This window comes from Carya illinoinensis, chromosome 14, assembly GCF_018687715.1.
Source record: "Carya illinoinensis cultivar Pawnee chromosome 14, C.illinoinensisPawnee_v1, whole genome shotgun sequence".
Taxonomy (NCBI): Eukaryota; Viridiplantae; Streptophyta; class Magnoliopsida; order Fagales; family Juglandaceae; genus Carya; species Carya illinoinensis.
This window is the reverse complement of record NC_056765.1, coordinates 33,109,170-33,130,901: the sequence shown is the minus strand read 5'-3', so window position 1 is coordinate 33,130,901 and position 21,732 is coordinate 33,109,170. Positions and strand designations below refer to the sequence as shown.

General features: G+C 36.5%; 1 protein-coding gene and 1 pseudogene across 1 annotated transcript; both read left to right on the top strand.

The window, feature by feature from the left end:
- Positions 1–5,067: 5,067 nt before the first annotated feature.
- On the top strand, positions 5,068–5,823 carry LOC122293372 (dirigent protein 22-like). The gene has a single exon (XM_043101927.1). It carries the CDS (start codon positions 5,157–5,159, stop codon positions 5,733–5,735), a length of 579 nt encoding a protein of 192 aa, XP_042957861.1. The 5' UTR covers positions 5,068–5,156; the 3' UTR covers positions 5,736–5,823.
- A 9,298-nt stretch (positions 5,824–15,121) lies between these two features.
- LOC122293264 lies at positions 15,122–21,521 on the top strand (annotated as a pseudogene).
- The last annotated feature ends 211 nt before the right edge of the window (positions 21,522–21,732 follow it).

The following is a 21,732-nucleotide window of genomic DNA, read 5'->3' as shown; positions in this document are numbered from 1 at the left end:
AGATTGCCGTATGTTAGATTGTAATGTTTGTTTGTTTGGTTTTTTTGGGTTTTCTGTTTGATTGTGTTGTTGCTTTGATTTTCAAGTGTAAAAGGTATTCCTCCGCCATAAGTGAGACCCTTTTTTAATAAAGTGCCGGAAGTGCCACCCTCATTTTGCTTAAAAATAAAAAATAAAAATCCTTCCTCAGATCAACAAGTCTCAAATAATTCAGCAACTTCATCTCACAATGCTTCTCAAGCAGTCTCTTTGATAGATTGATTCCCTATTACAGATTGTTGCTACTGAACCCGGGTTACGGGTTCCACCATTACAACATCAGATGCAAACTAGGGCTAGAAGTGGTATTCATAAGCCTAATCCAAGATATGCAAACTTGCGTAATCTAGTGAAAATACCTGCTGAGCCAAAAAGCATCAAATCAATAATGAATCATCCTGGATGGTCTGCTACAGTGGAAGAAGAATTGAGAGCCCTTATTGAAAACAAAACTTGGGAATTAGTTCCAAGAACACTTGGGATGAATGTCATTGGATGCAAGTGGGTGTACAAGACTAAACTCAAAGCAGATGATACACTTGAAAGACTCTAAGCTCCGTTGGTTGCAAAAGGGTTTAGTCAAGTGGATGGTGTGGATTTTTCAGAGACCTTCTCTCCTGTTGTAAGGCCAACTAGCATTAGAGTTGTTCTTACTTTTGCTACTGTTAAAAATTGACCACTTTATTAACTCGATGTTAAGAATGCTTTCCTACATGGCTATCTTAACAAACCTGTTTTTATGCACCAGCCTCCTGGATATATCAATAAGAATAATCCAATGCATGTATGCAAATTACAAAGAGCCTTGTATGGGCTTAAACAAGCCCCTAGAGCATGGTTTGATAAGCTAAGTAATTACCTCCTTCAACTTGGTTTTTACTCGAGTGTAGCAAATCCTAGTTTATTTGTTTCACACTTAGAAAATGGGGTGCTAATCCTACTACTTATGTAGATTATATGGTGGTGATAGGTGATAACATAAAGAATTCAGTGGTTAATCACACAGCTCAATAATCAATTCTCGATTAAAGACCTTGGTTACCTTCATCATTTTTTGGGTATTGAGGTTCGAAAATGTTGTTATAATCTGTTTCTATCATAGCACAGGTACATTGTGGACCTCTTCACTCGAGCTAGTATGCAAGAGAACAAGCCATTGTCAACTCCAATGCCCACAAAAGCACAATAGAAATTTGGTTCACGGGAGTTATTTACTGATGTCAAAACCTACAAAAGTCTTGTGGGAGATATGCAGTACCTCACTTTTACAAGACCTGATATTTCCTACAGTGTGAAGTATGTTTGCCAGTTTATGCAAACTCCAACAATGGCCCATTTTAAGCTTGTAAAGAGAATCTTAAGATATCTACAAGGGACTGCAACTCTTGGTATCAGAATTCTGTCCAACAGCTCTCTTGATTTATATAGTTTTTCAAATGTAGATTGGGCTAGCTGCTTAACTAAACGAAGATCTACAACAGGTTTGTGTACCTTTCTTAGAGGTAACTGTATATCTTGGAGTGCAAAGAAACATCCTACAATGTCAAGATCAAGTGCAGAAGCTGAGTACAAGGCTATAGCTTCTACTACAGCAGAATTAACATAGTTGTCCCTACTTCTCAAAGAACTTGATGTTTCTTTAAACAAAGTTCTATCATTGCATTGTGACAATTTAAGTGCACTGTACATGACAATTAATCCTGTTCTTCATGCTCAAACCAAGCATATAGAGCTTGATTATCATTATGTCAGAGAAAGAGTAGCTCTCAGGTCACTTGAAACAAAGTTTGTTTTCTCCACTAATCAGTTTGCTGACATCTTCATCAAGCCTCTTCTTAAGCCACAATTTAAGTAGTTGAGACACAAACTTGGACTATGCTCTCTACCATAGCCAAGTTTGAGGGGGACTATAAGGAATAACATCAAATCAACAAGAGGCACTAGCACGAGATGTCTCCAAGTATCAAGCCTAGAATCAAGCATATTGTATATAGTCAACTGTCAAGCATATTTTTCTCCTTTATTGTGGCATTTTTGTTAATTGCTTTATTTGTGTATAGTTTTCTTATATAGCAAATTGTAATCAATTAGATGCCAGCTTGTAAAGTATCTATATATGTGAATAATATACATCCCCTCTATCTCAACACGTGAGATAGTTTCATCTCAATATTTCTTTACTAATATCTATTAATCAGATCGGTTGTTGGATTGATGATCTAATGTGAATTTCTAGAACAATTATGTTTACAACCTACTCATTCCCTATCATTATCAGATATGTTACGAACTCTTGCTTTGTTGAACGGTATCAAATGTGAGAACAAATGGAATTTAATGTCAATTTGGACGGCTTTGTTGTTGTATTGAACTGCATCATGTTTTCGTTTGGTGTCATATTGAAAGATAGCTATATACAATGTGATTTTCAGTTTTAATTTACAAGCTATTTGCTATGCAGTGCATGGGGTGTTTGGTTGTAGCTTGTGATTAGTTCAGATAATAAATAAAAATTGACCGTTGCAAAGTTAAATCTATTCCCTATTTTGGCAGGCCGGATATGGGCAATTGAACTTTTTAGGGCCCGGATCATGTGGATACTGTTAGAGGTCCATTAGAAATCGATGGTAGTTTGTGAACTTTTTTCTCCTATTTATTATAAATAAGATTTTTCAAGCAAAGTGTAAAAGCGTACAATTGTGGAGTGCATGATCTCCTACTGATCCTAGTTAGGTTGAAAACTTTACTAGATGCAGTCGCAAGATCATTACATATGTAGCCAATTAAGGTGGCTCAGACTGATAAAAAAGAGTAACTCTATGTTTCTTTCATTAACACTTGGCCTTTCACGTACGGTTGGTAACTTCAACGACAGTTCAAAAAGCCTAGTTGTACAAGATGAGCTCTATTCAACCTTGTAAGTATATATGGAGCTACTACATATATATAGAATCCATTGTGACCTACGTACCATGGCTAGAATCCTTCCCATCTTGGCTTCCCATCTTATCATTTTCTTCGAGATCCTCTCTTCATTTTCAACAATTTTCCCCGCCGGAGAAGATCAAGGCTTATATTGATACCTAAACTATTTCCAGAGGATATATCAACACAAATATAGTAAGAAACGGTAAAAATCTCTTGGATTGGGACAATATTACGCATGCGTCAATGTTTTGACCATAATTTTGCCTACAGGTGCATAATAGTGGATAAAATCTTGAATTTGGCACATACGTCATGATCACCATGCTATGCTTGGTGGTCCATATTTCAACCCTGAAATCAGTCATTTTCCTCTTCAAATTGTCAATTTACATTATTTTTTGTGTTTTAAATATTTTAGTTTCACTTCTAGGGATGATTTTTATTCCGATTTGGGCCATATTTTTAGCAAGGTTCTTATCTTATTACTTTATTTTTATACAATAATAAGAACTTCGGATTTTTGGGCAAAATTTTAATAATTTCGGGTTTCCGTAGCTATTTGAGCTTGACTTCTAGGCTTCAGGACTTGATTTCGTATTTCATCAACAAATTTGAATTTCAGTCTATTTTGCATCTTTTTTCAATCTTAATTTTTAGATTTTGTTGATTAACCAGCCAATAATCTTATAAATTCTGCCCGGCCTAAAAGATTAAGCCATTTTCATTTTTATTGGCATGACGTTATTAGTGATCGTAATCCTACTTAATTCTATTCAGATCGTACCACCAGTGTCCAAGACATCCGGAACATCCTTGGGTCAAATATGGATTATTGACGACCCATTGACCTTAGAGCCAAAAATGAGCTCTAAGTTGATTGGCTTGGCATAGGGTTTATATAATTTTGCATCGCAAGAAGTTGTCCTTTCAATGGTTATGAAGTATTGAACTTGGCATTCATTGGAGAAGGCAAGTATAAGCCTAAGGGCGCACGATTACTGTGCTAGGAAGTAACTTTGTGTTTACAAAGGTGATCAGAGAGATGCCGGATCAGTGATCGGAGGTAGCTAGCCGAATAAGTAATTTTATGAAGTATGTAAACGTTGTGTAATTATTTTGAAAAAATGTGTAGTTCATTATTAAGAAATTATTTTATTTTTATGTGGATCTCATATTTTATTCATTTTTTTAAAGCGATTACACGATAGTTGTACAATTTACGATTACAAATATCTTTTATCTTATACATAACGTGTATGGGTTGCATTATTGATTCCTGTTTCCACTTTGCTTACTCTTGTGAAATGAGAGAATAGTTTCCAATAATATTGGTACCCACTATATATTTTAAGCTAAAGTCCCGTCGTTTTATCTATCCAACATAAAAATATAAAAGTACATGCAGCTGCATGTGCAGGATGCAGAGGGTGGGGAAAGCTAGCTTTTTATATATAATGTTAAACTACTATATACTATTCAAGTCATATTAGGTTGTTTTACCAATTTATACTCAAATCATCTAATGATCATCTCTTAGAGGTATGGTCCCTTCCTTGACAAGCCAGCCACCCTTCCCCCAATCTCAAGCTACCTAGCTATCAGCACTCAGATTTCATGAACACACCAATTCATGAGCTCTACCTGCGCCTGCACAATTATTCATGATTAGAAAACATATATAGAAGAACAGAAGCTTTTAATCCATCTTACAAATTGGATTAGCAAAACCAAGAACTGCTTGCCTGGTAATAATTATTTTTAAGTCTATCCCCACAAAATACAAAATTAAAAAATAGATCATGAAAAAGCTCAGGAAAAAAAAAAAGAAAAAAGAGGAAGAAATGGGTAAAATACAAAATTGTAGAGAAGTTATTGTATTCTAAAAATACTAAACTTCTTGTCTTTTTACGTACCAACTTTTCGAAATTGCCAAGCACCAACTCCACGAGTTAATCTTAATTGAGATGTTTATTTTTCTTGTGCGTTTCCCGAAATTATGTACCAAAGTTTCCCAACGTACTGTTCAAAAGAAGTCCTTGAAAAATAAAGGCTTGGTATAGTGGGGTTGCTGGTAGGTGCACTACTGCACCGACACTTGGGAAAGCGTATGCACTAATTATAAAGACGGATACCCAGTGCTCCCACTAGTGAGCCACCAGTGATCTGGGCAGTACTGACAAATCATTCCAATGGCTAGAGTCCTTCCCATCTTGGCTTCCCAAATCATCATTTTCTTCCTGATATCGCCGTCCATAACTTTAGTCGCCGGAGGAGATCAGGGCTTTGCAAGAACCCTAGACCGAAAGCTACTTGGGCTGAAGAAAGAAAAGCTTAGCCACTTCCGCTTCTATTGGCATGACATTTACAGTGGCCGTAATCCCACTACTGTTCCAATCGTGCGACAGCCCTCCAACTCGTCAACAGGATTTGGCTTTGTAAGTATGATTGATGACCCTCTAACCATGGGACCAAAACTGAGCTCAAAATTGGCTGGTAGGGCGCAAGGATTCTATGCCTCTGCTTCACAAGAAGATGTTGGTCTATTAATGGTTATGAACTTTGCATTCATTGAGGGCAAGTATAATGGAAGCACCATCACCGTGCTAGGGAGGAATGCAGTGTTCAGCACCGTGAGGGAGATGCCGGTGGTCGGAGGTAGCGGCCTTTTCCGGTTTGCTAGGGGCTATGTCCAGGCCAGGACTCATACCTTTGATATGAAGACAGGCGATGCGACAGTTGAATACAACGTCTATGTGTTGCATTATTGATGCTCTCTTGACTTTTGTGGTTAGCTTTATTAAAGTGTACTCGTTCTTCTAGGTGATAAATTTTGAATTATGTTGCCTTTTTTTTTTTTTATTATTATTATTATTATTTTTTATGTAGGGTTGATTTGAATTTTTTTCTTCCGCCGATGCAAAAATCTTTCATTAAAATGATATTAACATTACAATTGTCTCTCCACCCATACGAGAGCAATTACATCAGGAAACGAATTTCACCAAAAGCTAATATCACTAACATACTATGCATGCCTTGCAAGTTTATATGCTACTTCATTATAACTTCTCGTTGCAAATCTAATTTCACAAACTTGGAAACACCTTATAAGCTCCTTACCATCTTTAATCACATTTTCAACCAAAGTCATCGATGGTTCTAGCTTTTACAATTCCTGTACTAAAGTTAAAGACATCATTTTCGATTATAAGATGTTGAACACCCAAGTAGACAATCAACTATAGTCTCCTGAATATTGCAAGCATTTCAATACTTGTTCCATCCCTTACTTCTGGTTCCTTTTTGTTGGTTGCCATAAGAACATCTCCTTTACAGTCTCTCAAAATGGCCCCAATATCTGCACTATGTTGGTTTAGAAAAATGGTCTCGTCCACATTTAATTTGAAGACTCCTGGAGGGGGAAACTCCCATCGGCAGTGGTGTCTCACCACCTTCAGAGGTTGGCCATGGGTTGTCTTATAGACATGCTAGATTGCCAGGGCATGAGCTATAGCTTGCTCAATGTGGATGCACTTGTCTTCAAAGGTTAATAAATTATGCCTATACCAACAACTCCATGAGACCAAGAAGAATAAACTCAGTTGCTCTTTCTACTGTAGACCATTTATAAAACTAGCAAGATTCCCATACAATTTTGGTAGGCTTGATGAGAGGACAATAGGCAAGTGTTTTTATCCAAACCTCTAGTACTGAAAGGCGGAAACATAGTGCATGAGCCACATCTTCAGCTTCAGTGTTACAGAATTTACATATTTCTTCATTGAGAACCTTTCTTTGCATCAGATTGTGCTTAGTTGGCAAGCTTTTTTTACAAACTTTCTATGCAAGGAAAAATCTAGTTGCAAACACAATTACGTACTAATATGTACACTAATATATTGTGATTGGTCAAAAAATAGATTTTATTGAAAACATTGTTAATTTAAATTTTAAATATGAAGGAATCAGTATTGGTACGCAGATTAGTACATGACTTTGCTTGTACGTAGCAAAACTATCTTGATCTTTGCTGGTAGCTTCAGGTTCCATAGGTCCTTTCATAAATTTTGCAATCCCATATTTCTCGAGCTCTCACATTCTACCTTATGCTGTTTAGCCTCTTTGAATACCATATAAGCACTTTTTATAGTGAAATTGCCATGTGGTTTAGGGTCCCAAATAATCTTATCTTCAGTTGTGTTGTTGCTAAGAACAATTTTTAGTACTTTATTTGCCACTGGTGCAGGTAGTAAGGTCCATATCTTGTCCACATCCCCCCATTTGGACTAAGAGTTAATTAAACAGTCAAATGTTGCTTCCTGGTCATATGCTGCAGTTGTCTTCATTTTTGCCTAGGGGTGGAAAGCCAGGTATCCAATTGTCCTCCCATACTTTGATTGTCTATCCTGATCCCACTCTCCACTTGCATCCCAATGCCAAATATTTCTTGGCCTCCCAAATCCCCTTCCATGCAAAACTAGGATTAAAGCCTAACTTAGAGTTCAGAAATGACTCTTTTGGGAAGTACCTTGCTTTAAATACCTGGTGAATCAAAGTAGCTTATTCTTCCATGATTCTCCAGCCTTGCTTTACTAAGAGAGCATCATTAAAAGTTATGAGATCCTTGAACCCCAATCCTCCAACCTGTTTATGAGCACAAAGGTTTGTCCAACTAACCCAATGAATTTTGTGTTCATCCTGTTTTTTATCCTAGCAAAACCGTGTCATCATTTGCTCTAACTCATGACAAAGACTTCTTGGAAGTTTAAAACAAGTCATGGTATAAGTTGAGATTGAGAGAGCCACAGCTTTTATAAGTATTTCCTTGCCCCATTGAGATAACATTTTTCTTTCCAATTTTGTAGCTTGGTCCATACTTTATGCTTGATATCCGAGAATGCTCCTGTTTTAGATCTACTCACTAGTGGAGGTAGTCCCAGGTAATTATCATATTGCTAATTTCCCAGGAGTACTGTAAGAGATACAAGGATCATTGTGTACAACCTTGACCAGAAAGAACAAAATTGTAGAAAGGACAGAAGTAATATTGTACTACTTAGGCTGGGTGGGTAGTAATTGATTGAGAGGTACCAATGCTCACAGCTCACCCTCTTAGGTCTTGAAGGGCATGCAAGATTGATTCTTGTTAATAATATTTGTTTTTCAACTTAAGTAGATGATTATTGTTAAGGAATAAATCTCACATTGCTTGTAGACAAGGTATTGAGCATATTCAGTCTAATCACTTGAAGTTCCTATTTGGTGTGAGATTAAATCATTGATGGACATGTTACTGATTTTATAATTCATATATTGTAATTTTACATTTTGTAATGTAATGTATAAATAAAAAATAATGTCATATGTAGTGAATGGCATTATATGTTGCATGCATTTTATATGATAAATATTGATTTTTTTTTTTAGATGCATTTAGTTAACAAGGTAATTAATTCTATTATATATAAAAAAAATATATATGTTTTTCAAAATTTTTTCTAGAAAAAATTGTAATAGAATATAGGCTTGAGATAAAAATAAAAAAAGCTTTTCACCATTATGTTTTTCTTGAAAACATTTAATAATATAGACTTCAGTTAAAAAAAGGGGGGGGGGGGTTGGTTGTACTTGGACCCCGAATTTTCGAGTTGTAAAAATCCGGATTAATCTAAGTTTCGGACCAGGTCATAACCCGGGTTCCAGTCCAGGTATACCTGGATACCTGGTCGAAAACCTGGTTGAACACCTCTACTATGGAGCATGGATGTTCGTGTTAGATTGCAAGAGTACTTACCCATTCTTCAATGATCAATTTGGTTAATAGTGTTGTGACCATATATAACAAGAGAGGAAGTGCTGATGATCTTGAAGATTTGTCTTTTAGCAGAAGACCAGGCCACTTAAGTGCAATTCACCCATTTTTAAATTGAGTTGACAACAAATAAATGTCTAAAGGCAATGGAGGTACTCTCAGCCAATGACGAGAGAAATGAAGCTTCGCGAATATGTGTTCAAATGGTTAGTGTATATATTGTCATTGTATATGTAGAGTTAAGTAAAGAATCCCACATTGCTTAAGAACCATCTTTCATAGCCTTTGACTTCTTATATATAGACCACATTATATAGTCTAAGCATAGAATTGAGCAATACAAAGAATTGCATAACAATTCTAACATGCTATCAGAGCATTGTCTTTGATCCTTTAAGTATTAGTAGTTTTCATATTTCTCGGCATTCCTCCATTGCTTTTGTCTCCTCTGGTTGAGCCTTGCCAAGGTTCAAGTCCATCCAGGTGCTGCTCATTATCGTTAGACATTTACAATCGCTACAAGGACTACTACAAAATTTTGAAATCATTGTGTTTGAAGCTCTGTTCTGATCACATAGCATACCAATGGAAAGATCTTATTGAGACGGACTCAACGCCATCAAAATCAGCCAGATCGGAGCTCCCACTCATCGTTCGAAGTTTCTATCCTGCCATCCATGTGCCTTAGTGTCGCACAGCTACACAGCCACATGCGCAACACTGCCTCCTTATTGCCACGTCAGCCCGAGTCTCACATTAGTAGCTAGGTCATCCTATCATGTCAGCAGACTGCCACATCAGCACTATTCATCATTGACTATTAACTTCGACCACAACTTTGACTTTTTCAATCTAGGGATTTTATACATATTTTCGAGTGCTGATTTCATTTTTACAATCTATTTTTACATGCTTTGTCTCTTAATGGCTCAAAACAGTGAGATTCTTCATCCTATTCACGTTGTATTATTTGATAGAAACTATTTGGGGTGGTCTCAGTTCTTTCACAGCTTTTGTAAAGATCGTGAACTTTGGTGCAAGGGTGATTGGACAAACCTAGTGCAAAAAGGAGATGAACAAGTAGAACAATTTCAATGGTGCCTTCTCAAATGGGATAGGCATAATCACCAGATCATTACTTAGATGCGCAACACCTATATTCCGACTATCTCTAACCTACTTGGTAGCTTTGATGATGCTCTATCTATTTCAACCATGTTAGCTAGGCATTATGCTACCCCTTATTGGACCATGTTAACTAGGCGTAATGTTACCCCTCATGGGTTCAGAGAATACCAACTTATGGTCGAGTTATATCAGCTCAGACAGGAGTTGTGCCAATCCATCAATGACTTATTTGATCGCATACATCACATTTGGAACCATATTGATCTCTCTAACCCACTCTAGAAGGATCCCACTGATGCTGACATGTATGTCATCCACCGTACCCAGAATCGTCTCTATCAGTTTCTCATGGCTCTAAAGGATGACTTTGAGCAGATCTGTGGTCAACTGCTTAATTGCACTCTGACCCATTCCCTTGATACTGCTATCAATGAGTTGATCGGTGAGGAAACTCGTATGTAGATATTATAGACTCAGAACATGTTTAGTGTCTTGGCTACCGCTCCATTAGTTTCCTCTGACCAACCTCAGCAGGCTGGTTTTGGAAAGCATGGTCTTAACAATTGCTGCTCTAATAAGCTGTTTTGTCATTATTGAAAACGTTCTGGCCATGTCATCAAGTTCTGTTACCGTCGCAACAAGAAAGGACTTACTACTTTTGTTGCTAGTTCAAACACTCCTCAGGTCTCTAAAACCATTAGACATGCATCTCAGTCTTCTGGAACCATTGTCACTCTCTATAGTTGACTTGGAGAACCTTCTCAATCAAGTCTTGATCCGGTATGGTAATGCTCATCCCCGTCTCTTTTTGTTTTGCCTGGTAAGTCTCCTGTCACAATCATATGACATCCTCATCCTTGACTAAATGCATTCTGCACATCCATCACTTACTATACATATTGCCAATGGATCCACTATGCTTGCTCCTAGTGTAGGATCTATCTTTACATCCATCATGTCAATATTTTAGGTGTTTCATGATCCTAAACTCTCTTATAACTTGGTATCTATGGTGGCAATTGGCTCAACTTAATACCGTGTTAGTTTTTACTACTCTAGTTGTACTGTGTAGGATCCACGGACAGGACATGCACTTGGGATAGGCACTAGAATGGAGTGTATGTTTCCAATGATCACTACTATTTCTGCTCTCACATCTACTTCTCCTTCCTTTGTCCACTGGCACTCTCAACTATATCATGCATCCTCTTCCCAGATACAACAGTTAGTTTGTCGAGGTCTTTTATGTTCTGTGTCCCAAGATACCTTACATTGTATTTCTTGTCAGATGTGAAAACATTACATAATCATTAACTTTTTTCATATAATCATTATCTAATTATTATAATTTTTATAAATTTAAAATACAAAAATCATTACAAATTTATTCAAACTTCAAACTAAAAATAATAGAAAAAAATCATATTCAGACAATTTTTTTAACTTTATAATATTTTTGTTTAACTATTTTTTCTCATTTATTTTTTAAAACTGAATAAAATATTTTAACTAAAATTATTTCACTATTGTTTACAAACTATTAACTATTATTCCCAGAATTCTAAAATACTCCAATTTTTCAAACAAGTCCCTTGGGATATGTTTGAGTAGTGATGTGATTTCAGATAATCTGTGAATAATAGTGAAAAGTGGTGAAAATTAAGTAATGATAAAATATTGAATATTAGTAAATAGTAGTAAAAGTAAGTGAAAAGTAAATGAAAAATAATGATAAAATGTTGAATAGTAGTATAGTGATCTCACTACTCAAACACACTTATTTGTTTTCACAATTTTTCACAACTCATCTTATCTAATCATTATAATTTTTATAAATTCTTACACAAAATAAAATAAATAATTTAACTTTTTTAAATCTTAAAATAAAAATACTTTTTAAAAATAAATTTTAATAATAATTTATTCAATTTTTATTTCAATTTATATCATATCATTTATTTTGCTAAAACAATCAAAGACTAGTCACCGGATCAGAAGATCAGGCTTTGCAATAATTCTAGACCGAAAGCGACTTGGGCTTAAGAAAAGAAAAAAAGCTTAGCCACTTCCGCTTCTATATGCACGAAGTCGTCACTGGCCCTACTCCCACTGTTCCAATAGTGATACCACCTGGCCTCCAACGCATCCATCCATAGCCTTTGGTTTTGTCTTTATCATTGACCTCGCGGTCAAAATTGATCAGCTCAAAATTGGTAGGGCCCGGGGATGGGGATCGTATGCCTCTGCGTCACCACAAGCAGCTGGCCTAATATTGATGCTTAGCAACTTTGCATCCAGGGAAGTACAAGTACGGTAGCACTAGTCTCAGCGTGCTAGGGAGGGATGCGGTGCTCAGCACCGTGAGGGAGATGCCGGTGATAGGAGGCAACAGGCTTTTCCGGTTTGCTAGGCCAGGTAAATGTTTAGGCCACTACAGCTCCATCATATATACGTACCATTGACGTCAAGACTTCATGCATGCGCAGTACGGTACGTTGGAAATTTACAACCAAAAATAAAAAAGTGTGCGCCCGTTTCTCCCGATGCCGGCCACCTACCAATCCATCAAGGTAAATTATTTATGTTATTGAAATGATATTTATAATTCTGATTACGTAACTATCGCATAATTTTTTTAAAAAAATTAATTAATATGATTTATATAAAAAAATTAATCATAAATTTCACTATTTTTTAAAATGATTGTACGACGTTTACATACTCTACGATTATATGTAACATTATTCTTTATATTTATAGAGATGCAAAATTCATATTTTTCTTTTAAAATAATAATAAAATCTGAAATTTATATATAAAAAAAAGAACTTTTTTTAATAGTAAATTTTCTTTTTTTAATACGCAAAACTTACACAGATAATAAAAAATATTAGTCCGGCAAAAATATATTAGTCGTCTACTTTTTTGTTTTTCCAGTTTTTTGTCCATCTCTCTGGTGTAGTTTTCTACGTACATTAGTTAATGCAAGAAGTTTCTTTCAAGTCCAAGACAACAATATTAGTTAAAAGAGAAAAAGAAAGAAGATGACGTACAATTAACAGGAGAAAAAAAGACGTCATGTACATCTCAACATGACGAGCATCGTTTCAATTCTAAACGAGTCTTTTAACTCATGGATTTTTCAGCTTGACATGTGGAATATGATGATAATGTAATAATTAATTTGATAAATACGTAAATCTTATGGTTAAGACTTTAAGAGTAATGTAATTATTAACTCTAAGCTAGCAAATTAAACAAGATCTATTGCAGCCCAACCAAACCTATCTATGTACTTGCAAGCCTAGCTAATAAATGCTAACAGCTGTAAACTAGAGGAATTGAAGACCATTTTTTAACTAATACATCACTATGTAAAAAGAAAAAGAAATGGATCATGAAAATAAATAAATGTCTCCCGCACTTTCCTGCTAGGAGGAAGACGTACAAAGGGACGGTTCTTTTACAATTTGAGCGCGGGATTGTAATTCCAAAGACCGCACGCCAGGGTGATTGTATAGACTACATTTTGTTTTGAAGTAGCTGTTGCGAAAGTTTAATGCCCCATCTCTACGATCTTGTAGTCAAATAGGACGACTCTTATAATACAAAATCAGTTAAAAATTTCAAACTCTACCATGTTATAAGTCGTTGCAAAACTCCATAATTTTCCACAACAATACATGTGATTCTCACACCGAGAGCAAAAGTAAAAAAAGTGGGGTTCAAGGGTTGTGGTGGAGAGAGACCGCCAAAGGACCAAAGAGGAGGTGATGATCGTCGGGTACTAATAGTTCGAATATTTTACTAAACTCTTTATATATAAAAGTATCCTAGCAAAATTTGAGAAAAACAATAAGATAGATGCGAAAAAAGATGAATGATAGTTTAGACCAATTTTGATAGATTTCAGATTCTATGATGGCGCATGGGGTCCATGTGCCAGTCTCTTTGCAGCCACAACAGTCAGATCTAAAGGATCTAATGGTAGTGCGTCCGTTGGTCCAACGCGTGTGGTGAGAAAAGCTCCTGAAAGTGGTGGCACATGAAGATCACCATGCGCGATTGTTGGTGGGGCGTGAGGCTTATGCGCAGCGATTTTCACGGAACCGCCACTTCTCTCCGAACGATTTGCACCTTGGGAGTCTTCTCTTGCCATGCGTGTCTCTCGGATGTTATCAAAAAATTGCTAATCTGTCTTTTTCGGCTTAGGAGGAAACAAAACAACTAGGAAAAGAGAACTAATTTTATAAACAAAGTGAGTAGATGGAGAAGGAAGAGAAGGAGTGTGAGAACGAGGGGGATGCCCCTCCTCTTCGGCGAAAATACCAGATCTAGGTTTTGGATGCTTTTTTAAGAGAGAGATTTAGGGAGGGAGAGAGATTTAGCTAAGAAATACGTGACCATGTACGTACACCGAGTTAATTAGTGCAATTCAACCCCCTCATTTTTAAAATTGAGTTTGCCGCAAATAAATGGGGGAATCTTAGCTCGCTAGGGATGAGAAATATGTGTTCAAACGATTCATTTTCAATTAATCAGCATGTAAAGGACAAATCAAACCCTTCTTAGGCCTAGTTCCAATAGTAAAGTCATCTAACTTATTTCATCGCAATATCCAAACATTATAAATATAAACACTTTTTAATTTCAAAAGTTTCAATTTTTTTATCTAATTATTATTTAATCATTACCACTTTTCAAACTTTCAAACAAAATACAAAAAACAATTCAAAATTTTCAAATTCCACAACAAAAATAATATTTTAACTTTATGATATTTTTATTCAACTTTTTCACTCTCATTTCTCAAAACTCCATAAAACATATTAATTCAAACTATTTCACTACTATTCACATATCACCTCATCTAATCTCATTATTCGAACGAGGCCTTAATCTAAAGAGTGTAAAAGGCTGACCTTAATTCATAGCCTATTGGATTTTGACCTTAATTCATAACCTATTAATTGGACCTTCCAGTGGTAGATTAAACCAAATTTGATTCAATAATCTTCTCCATTTTTTTAACAACTTGAACATAAATGTGCCCAAAATCATGAGTTGCCATGCATATTTTGGGTTGGGTTGCTATGTACAGGGCTAGCTAGTTGTATGTAACATTTAGAACTCACTTTATTATATACAAATACATACAACCTATTCCAATTTCTTTGTCATAACTTACTACCCAGATAGCATAGAGAGCTTCCCATGGCTAGACTTCTTCCCATCTTGGTTTCCCCTTTCATCATTTTCTGCCTCCTCTCTAATTCCTTCACAATTTTAGCCACTGCATAGCAGCATGAGTATGTAAGAAGCCTAGACCTGAAGTTGCTTGGGCTCAAGAAACAAAAGCTTAGCCATTTCCACTTCTACTGGCATGACATCGTGAGTGGTCCTAATCCCACTGTTGTCACTATCCTGACTGCATCCAAAATATCATCCACAGGCTTTGGTACAGTAAGTATGATTGACGACCCTTTAAGATTGGGAGCCAACATAAGCTTCAAATTGATTGAAAGAGTCAAATAACAATGGTACAACTGAGAACAAGAGGTTTTAGGAGAAAAAACTTCAATAATGTTTCTTCTTTCAATCGGTCGTCATAAATAGCCAATGTATAGAACTAGAAACGAAATAACTAATTTAGGAAAGAAATATTTACAGACAAATCTAGGAAAGAAATATTTGCAGGAATCCTAGTTTATTTTGTTTAGCTAATAATAGATACAACTTGGAGATATTACGCCAATCGTTAACACTCCCCCTCAAGTTGGTGCATAGATGTAGCTCATGCCCAACTTGTTGAGATAACTATTAAACAATTGTCTTGACACTGCCTTGGTGAGCATATTAGCAAGCTAGTCTTGAGATCGAACATGAGACACTTCAATGAGCCTTGCTTCCAGTTTCTCCTTGATAAAGTGTCTATCAATCTCAACATGTTTAGTTTGATTATGTTCAACTGGATTATGGGCAATATCACATGCTACCTTGTTATCACAGTACAACCTCATAGAGTGGTATGCTCGATATGTAAATCTTGCATTAGATTTTTGATCCACAGTAACTCGTATACTCCTTTAGCCATTCCTTTGTATTTGGCCTCAACACTGGATCTAGTTACTACCTCCAGTTTTTTACTTTGCCAAGTAACTAGATTCCCACCTACAAATGTGAAATATCCGAATGTCTAACATCTATCATCAATTGACCCAACCCAATCTACATCGGTATAACCTTCAATATCCAAAATTTCTCCTTTTGTAAACATAATTCCCTTTTTAGGGATGACTTCAAGTAGCGCAAGATACTGATGACAGAATTCATATGTTCTTCGCTAGGAGAGTGCATGAATTGACTTACAATACTTAGTGCATAAGCCAAATTTGGCCTAATATGTGCAAGATACATTAATCTCCCCACTAGTCTCTGGTAGCATTTCTTATTAACAAGAACCTGACTTGGATCCATAGTTTCAAATTCTCTTCCATAGGAGTGCTAATTAGACTACAAGTTGACATACCAATTTCATTCAGTAGATCTAAGGCATATTTCCATTGAAACAAGAAAATACCTTTCTTTGATCTTGACACTTCAATTCCTAGGAAATACTTCGACGAACTAAGATCTTTCATTTCAAACTTATGGGCAAGATGATTTTGTAATGCCTTCTTTTCATCTGGGTCATTTCCAGTCATTATCATATCATCAATGTATACAATAAGAGCAATGACCTTTTCTTTATTATGTTTCAAGAAGAGAGTATGATCTGAATTACTTTGAATGTATCCAAATGTTTTCATAGACCTCGATAACCTTCCAAACCAAGTTCCAGGTGATTAAACCATATAGGGACTTCTTCAATCTACAAACTTATTTGCTTTCTTCAATCTGCATATTACACCCAAAAGGTAACTCCATATATACTTTTTTTGGAGATCTCCATGCAGAAATGCATTCTTTACATCAAACTGGTGCAATGATCAGTCAAAGTTCATAGCTAGAGATAGCAGAATATGAACAGTATTAATTTTGGCCACTAGTGTGATGTGTGAATGTCTCCAGATAATCAATTCTATAAGTTTGAGTATACTCTTTGGCAACAAGTTTGGCTTTGAATCGTTCAATGGTTCTGTTAGCTTTGTATTTAATGGTGAAGATCCACCTACATCCAATGGGTTTCTTCCCTTCAGGTAAATCAACAACTTCCCATGTTGAGTTCTTTTGGAGGGACTTTATTTCTTCGTTCATTGCTTCCTTCCACCTGAGATCTCTCGAGGCCTCCTACACACTATTAGGATTAGATACAATAGATAATTGATTCACAAATGATCTACTCTCCTTTAACAGATTATGGTAAAACACAAAGTTACTCATGGGATACCAAGGTTTGGAGTTAAGAGCAGGTTCATAATTTACTTTAGGTATTCCTCTAGTGACTCGATCGGGTAGCACTTTTAGGTGGTGTTCAGAATTTACCTGAGACTTAGAAATGGACTCGGCTTGAGAAAGCAATTGGTTAAACGGTATATATTGAGGTGGGGAAACTTGTACTTGTGGCGACTGAGATACTGGTGACATTGGCAGTACTAATGACGGAGATGCTAGCGGTACCACTCCATATGATTCTGTCTATTCTCATCCTAGAAAATGCACCCATTCGACTCATCTGGGCATTCTCCATTATTATCCAAGTTATCATCACCACTTATAGAATCCATGTTGTCCAGAGAGTTCTGCAATTCATTCCTACTCTCCCCCTGAAGTAAAGACTCAGGGATAGAGTAATACATGTCATTCTCGTGCAAAATAATGTCAATAGTAACATATATCTTTCGAGAAGAGGGGTGATAACACTGATAGCCTTTCTGATGTGAGGCATAGCCAACAAGTACGCACCGGAGAGCTCGAGATTCTAACTTATTTCTCAAGGGTTTGTGAAGATGTACAAAGGCAACACATCCAAATACCTTAGGTGACAAATTTGGCACAGTAGGAGCATTTATAGTCTCATGAAGAACATTAAAATGGGTCTAGAACTGCAATGAAATAAAAGGTACATGATTGATGAGGTAGGCTGCTACGGTGATGGCTTTGCCCTAGTATCTGGTGGGCATGTGAGCCCCAAACAAAGAAGCACGTACAACTTCAAGGAGATGACGGTTCTTGTGCTTTGCAACCACATTTTTTTTAGGGGAGTATGAGCAAGTCATCTGATGAGTAATGCCATGTAAATTCAAATACTGTTTTAAGTCCTGATTAACAAATTCTCCACCATTATCAGTGCGAAAAACTTGTACATGACATTGATACTGAGTAGCTATCATCCTGTGAAATTTCTGAAACAGAGAACTAACTTCATTTTTTGATTTCATTAAACAAACCCAAGTCATACGAGTATGATCATCAATAAATGAAACAAACCAACGTGCGTCTTTGATGGACCCCATACATCATAGTAAACAACCATAAAAGGTACTAGACTTTTATTCATACTTGTTGGAAATGAAATGCGATAGCTTTTAGCCAATTCACAAAGGTCACACTTGAAATATGTACCAGTCAACTGAGAAAACAATTTTGGAAACAACTTTTTAAATATCCAAAAGAAGCATGTCCTAAGCGCCTGTGCCACAACCAAATTTTTGCATTCTGATATTTGTCAGACCTATCAACCATGAAAGCTTGAGCTAACTTATTTGAACTTGTCGATGTAAGATCAAGATAATAGAGCTTCCCCCTTCTAGTGCCATAACCAATTGTCTTCCGAGTCTGGATGTCCTTAAAAACACAAAGGTTAGGCCAAAAAATCACAATACAATGCAAAGCGCAAATAATTTGAGCAACATACAACATGTTATAGTTGAGGGAAGGGACGACCATAATAGAATTCAAATTTAAATCTTTTGTGAGAGTAATTGAACTTTCTCCAATCACAGGAGAGGAAATACCATTAGCTGTGGACACTATAGGTTGTTCGGATGGTTTCATAGACTGAATATGGTGAATGTCGAAGGTCATGTCATCTGTAGCACATGAATCAATTATCCATGTGCTACAACTATTAGGTGCAGTGACATTAAAAGCCTTACCTAGGTTACCTGAAGTAGCAATCAAAGATGAGGCTTCCCCAGGAGTGTTGTTGGAAGGTTCGACCACAACAATAGAGGCATGGTGATTTGTTGTTTAAATTTTGTTTGTTAGGTACCTCGGTAGGGTCCCACCACTCTGGATACCCAATTAGCTCATAGCACCTTGACTTAGTACGTCCTTTTGCACCATAATGCATACACAAGCATTCTGGTCGTTCAAGTACTACTTCATAGCTACGATTCTGTGATTCAGATGATCGATTTTGGTCAAGAGAATGATTTGGTAGGCCAGATGTTCACTCACGTTTCGGATTAGTTCGCCATTCTTAGGGCTTGGACCCGGTGAGCCACCATGGCAGCTGATTCTGGGTGATCGGGTTCTCTATTCAGCATTGTTCTGCGAATAGCATCACGACGTACATAGTATGCATAGGTTTCTTCAAAATCCCGTAATGGGTCCTTCTTGAGAATCTTACCTCGGATTTGTTCAGACTCTGCATCTAGTCCATTCAAGAAGATGTGCACACGCAATCGTTCAACTGATTTTTGATATGCGAGAACATCATTGGGATCTTTCATTACATGTAATGAAAGATGGTCCAGTTCTTGGAAAATTTCAACGAGATCACCATAATAGGTTGAGAGAGGGTGACCATTCTGCTTGGTAGAAAATGCTCACTGATTCAATGCAAAAATTTGTGATTCATCCGACCCATCGTAGAAAGTTTTAGCAAGAGCATTCCAGATTTCATGTGCGGTGCGCATTCGGAGATTGCACTTCATAATTCTTGGTGACATAGACGTTAGTAACCATCCCTTGAGCTTTTGATTTTCTTCATACCGTTTTGTATATGAAGCATCAGTAACTTTCAGTTGAGATGTTTCACCCATAATATACTCAAGCCTCTCACATCCTGCAATATGCATCTCCCAGATTTGGGACCATACATCATAGTTGGTTTTGGTAAGAATGATGACAGCTTTGAAGCCAGAGTTTTTTGATTGAACATGTATAATAGATGTAGATGATTCGAGTGAGGATTCAGGTTTGTCGTGGGCCCTAGTGCAAAAACATATGAAGATTTGGGTGATAATATGGTACGGGTGTTGCTCTGATACCAAGTCAAATAACAATGATACAGTATAGAACAAGTGGTTTTAGGAGAAAAACTTCAATATCAAGTCAAATAACAATGGTAGGGCATAAGTAGCCAATGTATGTAACTAGAAAATAAATAACTAATCTAAGAAAGAAATATTTACAAACTAATCTAGAAAGAAATATTTGTAAGAATCCTAGTTTATTTTGTACAGCTAATAATAAATACAGTTTGGAGATAATTATGCCAATCGTTACCGGGAAGGGCCCAAGGGTTCTATGCCTCCGCCTCACAACTAGACGTTGAGCTATTAATGGTTATGAACTTTGTATTCACCGAAGGAAAGTACAATGGTGCTACCATCACCATCCTAGGGAGGAACCCGGTCTTCCACCACGTGAGGGAGCTGTCGGTGATTGGCGGCACCAGCCTTTTCCGATTTGCAAGAGGTTATGCCGAGATTAGGACTCACGTATTTGATCTCAAGACATTGGATGCCGTAGTTGAGTAAAAAGTCATGTGTTGCATTATTGATGCTCTTTAGTCTCATCACCTTTTGGGGTCGGGTATATATATTCGATGATGCTCTGGCTTTAAACATCTGCAGAAATTGTTTAGCTTTAAACCTTCAATTTTAAATATTGTCATATTAATAAAGAAACTGTTACTCTGAACAGCCAGCCACCTACCGACTCATACCATGTCAGAAGAGGTCAAGAACGTGTTTTTGGCTAATATCAGCCAGTCATCCACTTGATTTATTTATTTTAAAGCTAATCAAGATATTGGATATCAATTAAGATAACATTAAAAAAAAGGGTTAGGGTACGAACAATCATAAAGAGAGAAAAAGAAAGAAGATATATAAGCAGACAAAAAACAGAGAAGGCATTACTTCAACATGTGCATGGTTTCAATCCTAGCTAATAAATCATTTTAGCTATATTTTTCATCTTGAATTGTAGAATAGCCTAACTAGCATCTGCAATCACAGAGGAATGCTATCTAACAGCAAAAAAATGAAATTAATTTCCCAAGCATCTGCTGGCGGAGGGGGTTCGTCCGGTACTGTTGTGGCTATGTAAGTCGGATATATGCTGCAAACGAGAGAAAGCAATCATGCATGAAGATTCTCAAGATTTGACTTTTAGCGCAACGTCGGTTTAAGTGCAATTCACCCATTGTTAAAATTGAGTCGGCAGCAAATAGATGTATGTAAATTAAGCCACGGAAACTCGAATCCGGTGATGAGAGATAAGTGACGTTTAAATAGATGTATGTAAATTAAGCCACGGAAACTAGAATCCGGTGATGAGACATAAGTGACGTTTGTGCAACATCATGTTTTCAGACGACTCATTTTCAATTCAACGTAAAGGACAAGCCAAACCATCTTAATCTTGAACGCGGAGAAGGATGACCTTTATCAAATACTGGCTTTTGAGTTATCGAATCTTCTTTTTATAACGGGATAGGAGAAGGAACATGCAAGGTCGGTTCGCGGAGGTTGTATTTGTCTCACAGATGACATTTTAATCAGCAATAAATTAGAGACATTATTAATAGGACCTTCCAGAAGTAGGTTAACCAAATTTGATTGAATTGTCTACTTTTTTTCTTTTTCTTT

What these genes read in the sequence shown, in the direction of transcription:
- LOC122293372 (XM_043101927.1), top strand. Translation starts at nt 5,157, where the DNA reads ATGGCTAGAGTCCTTCCCATCTTGGCTTCCCAAATCATCATTTTCTTC.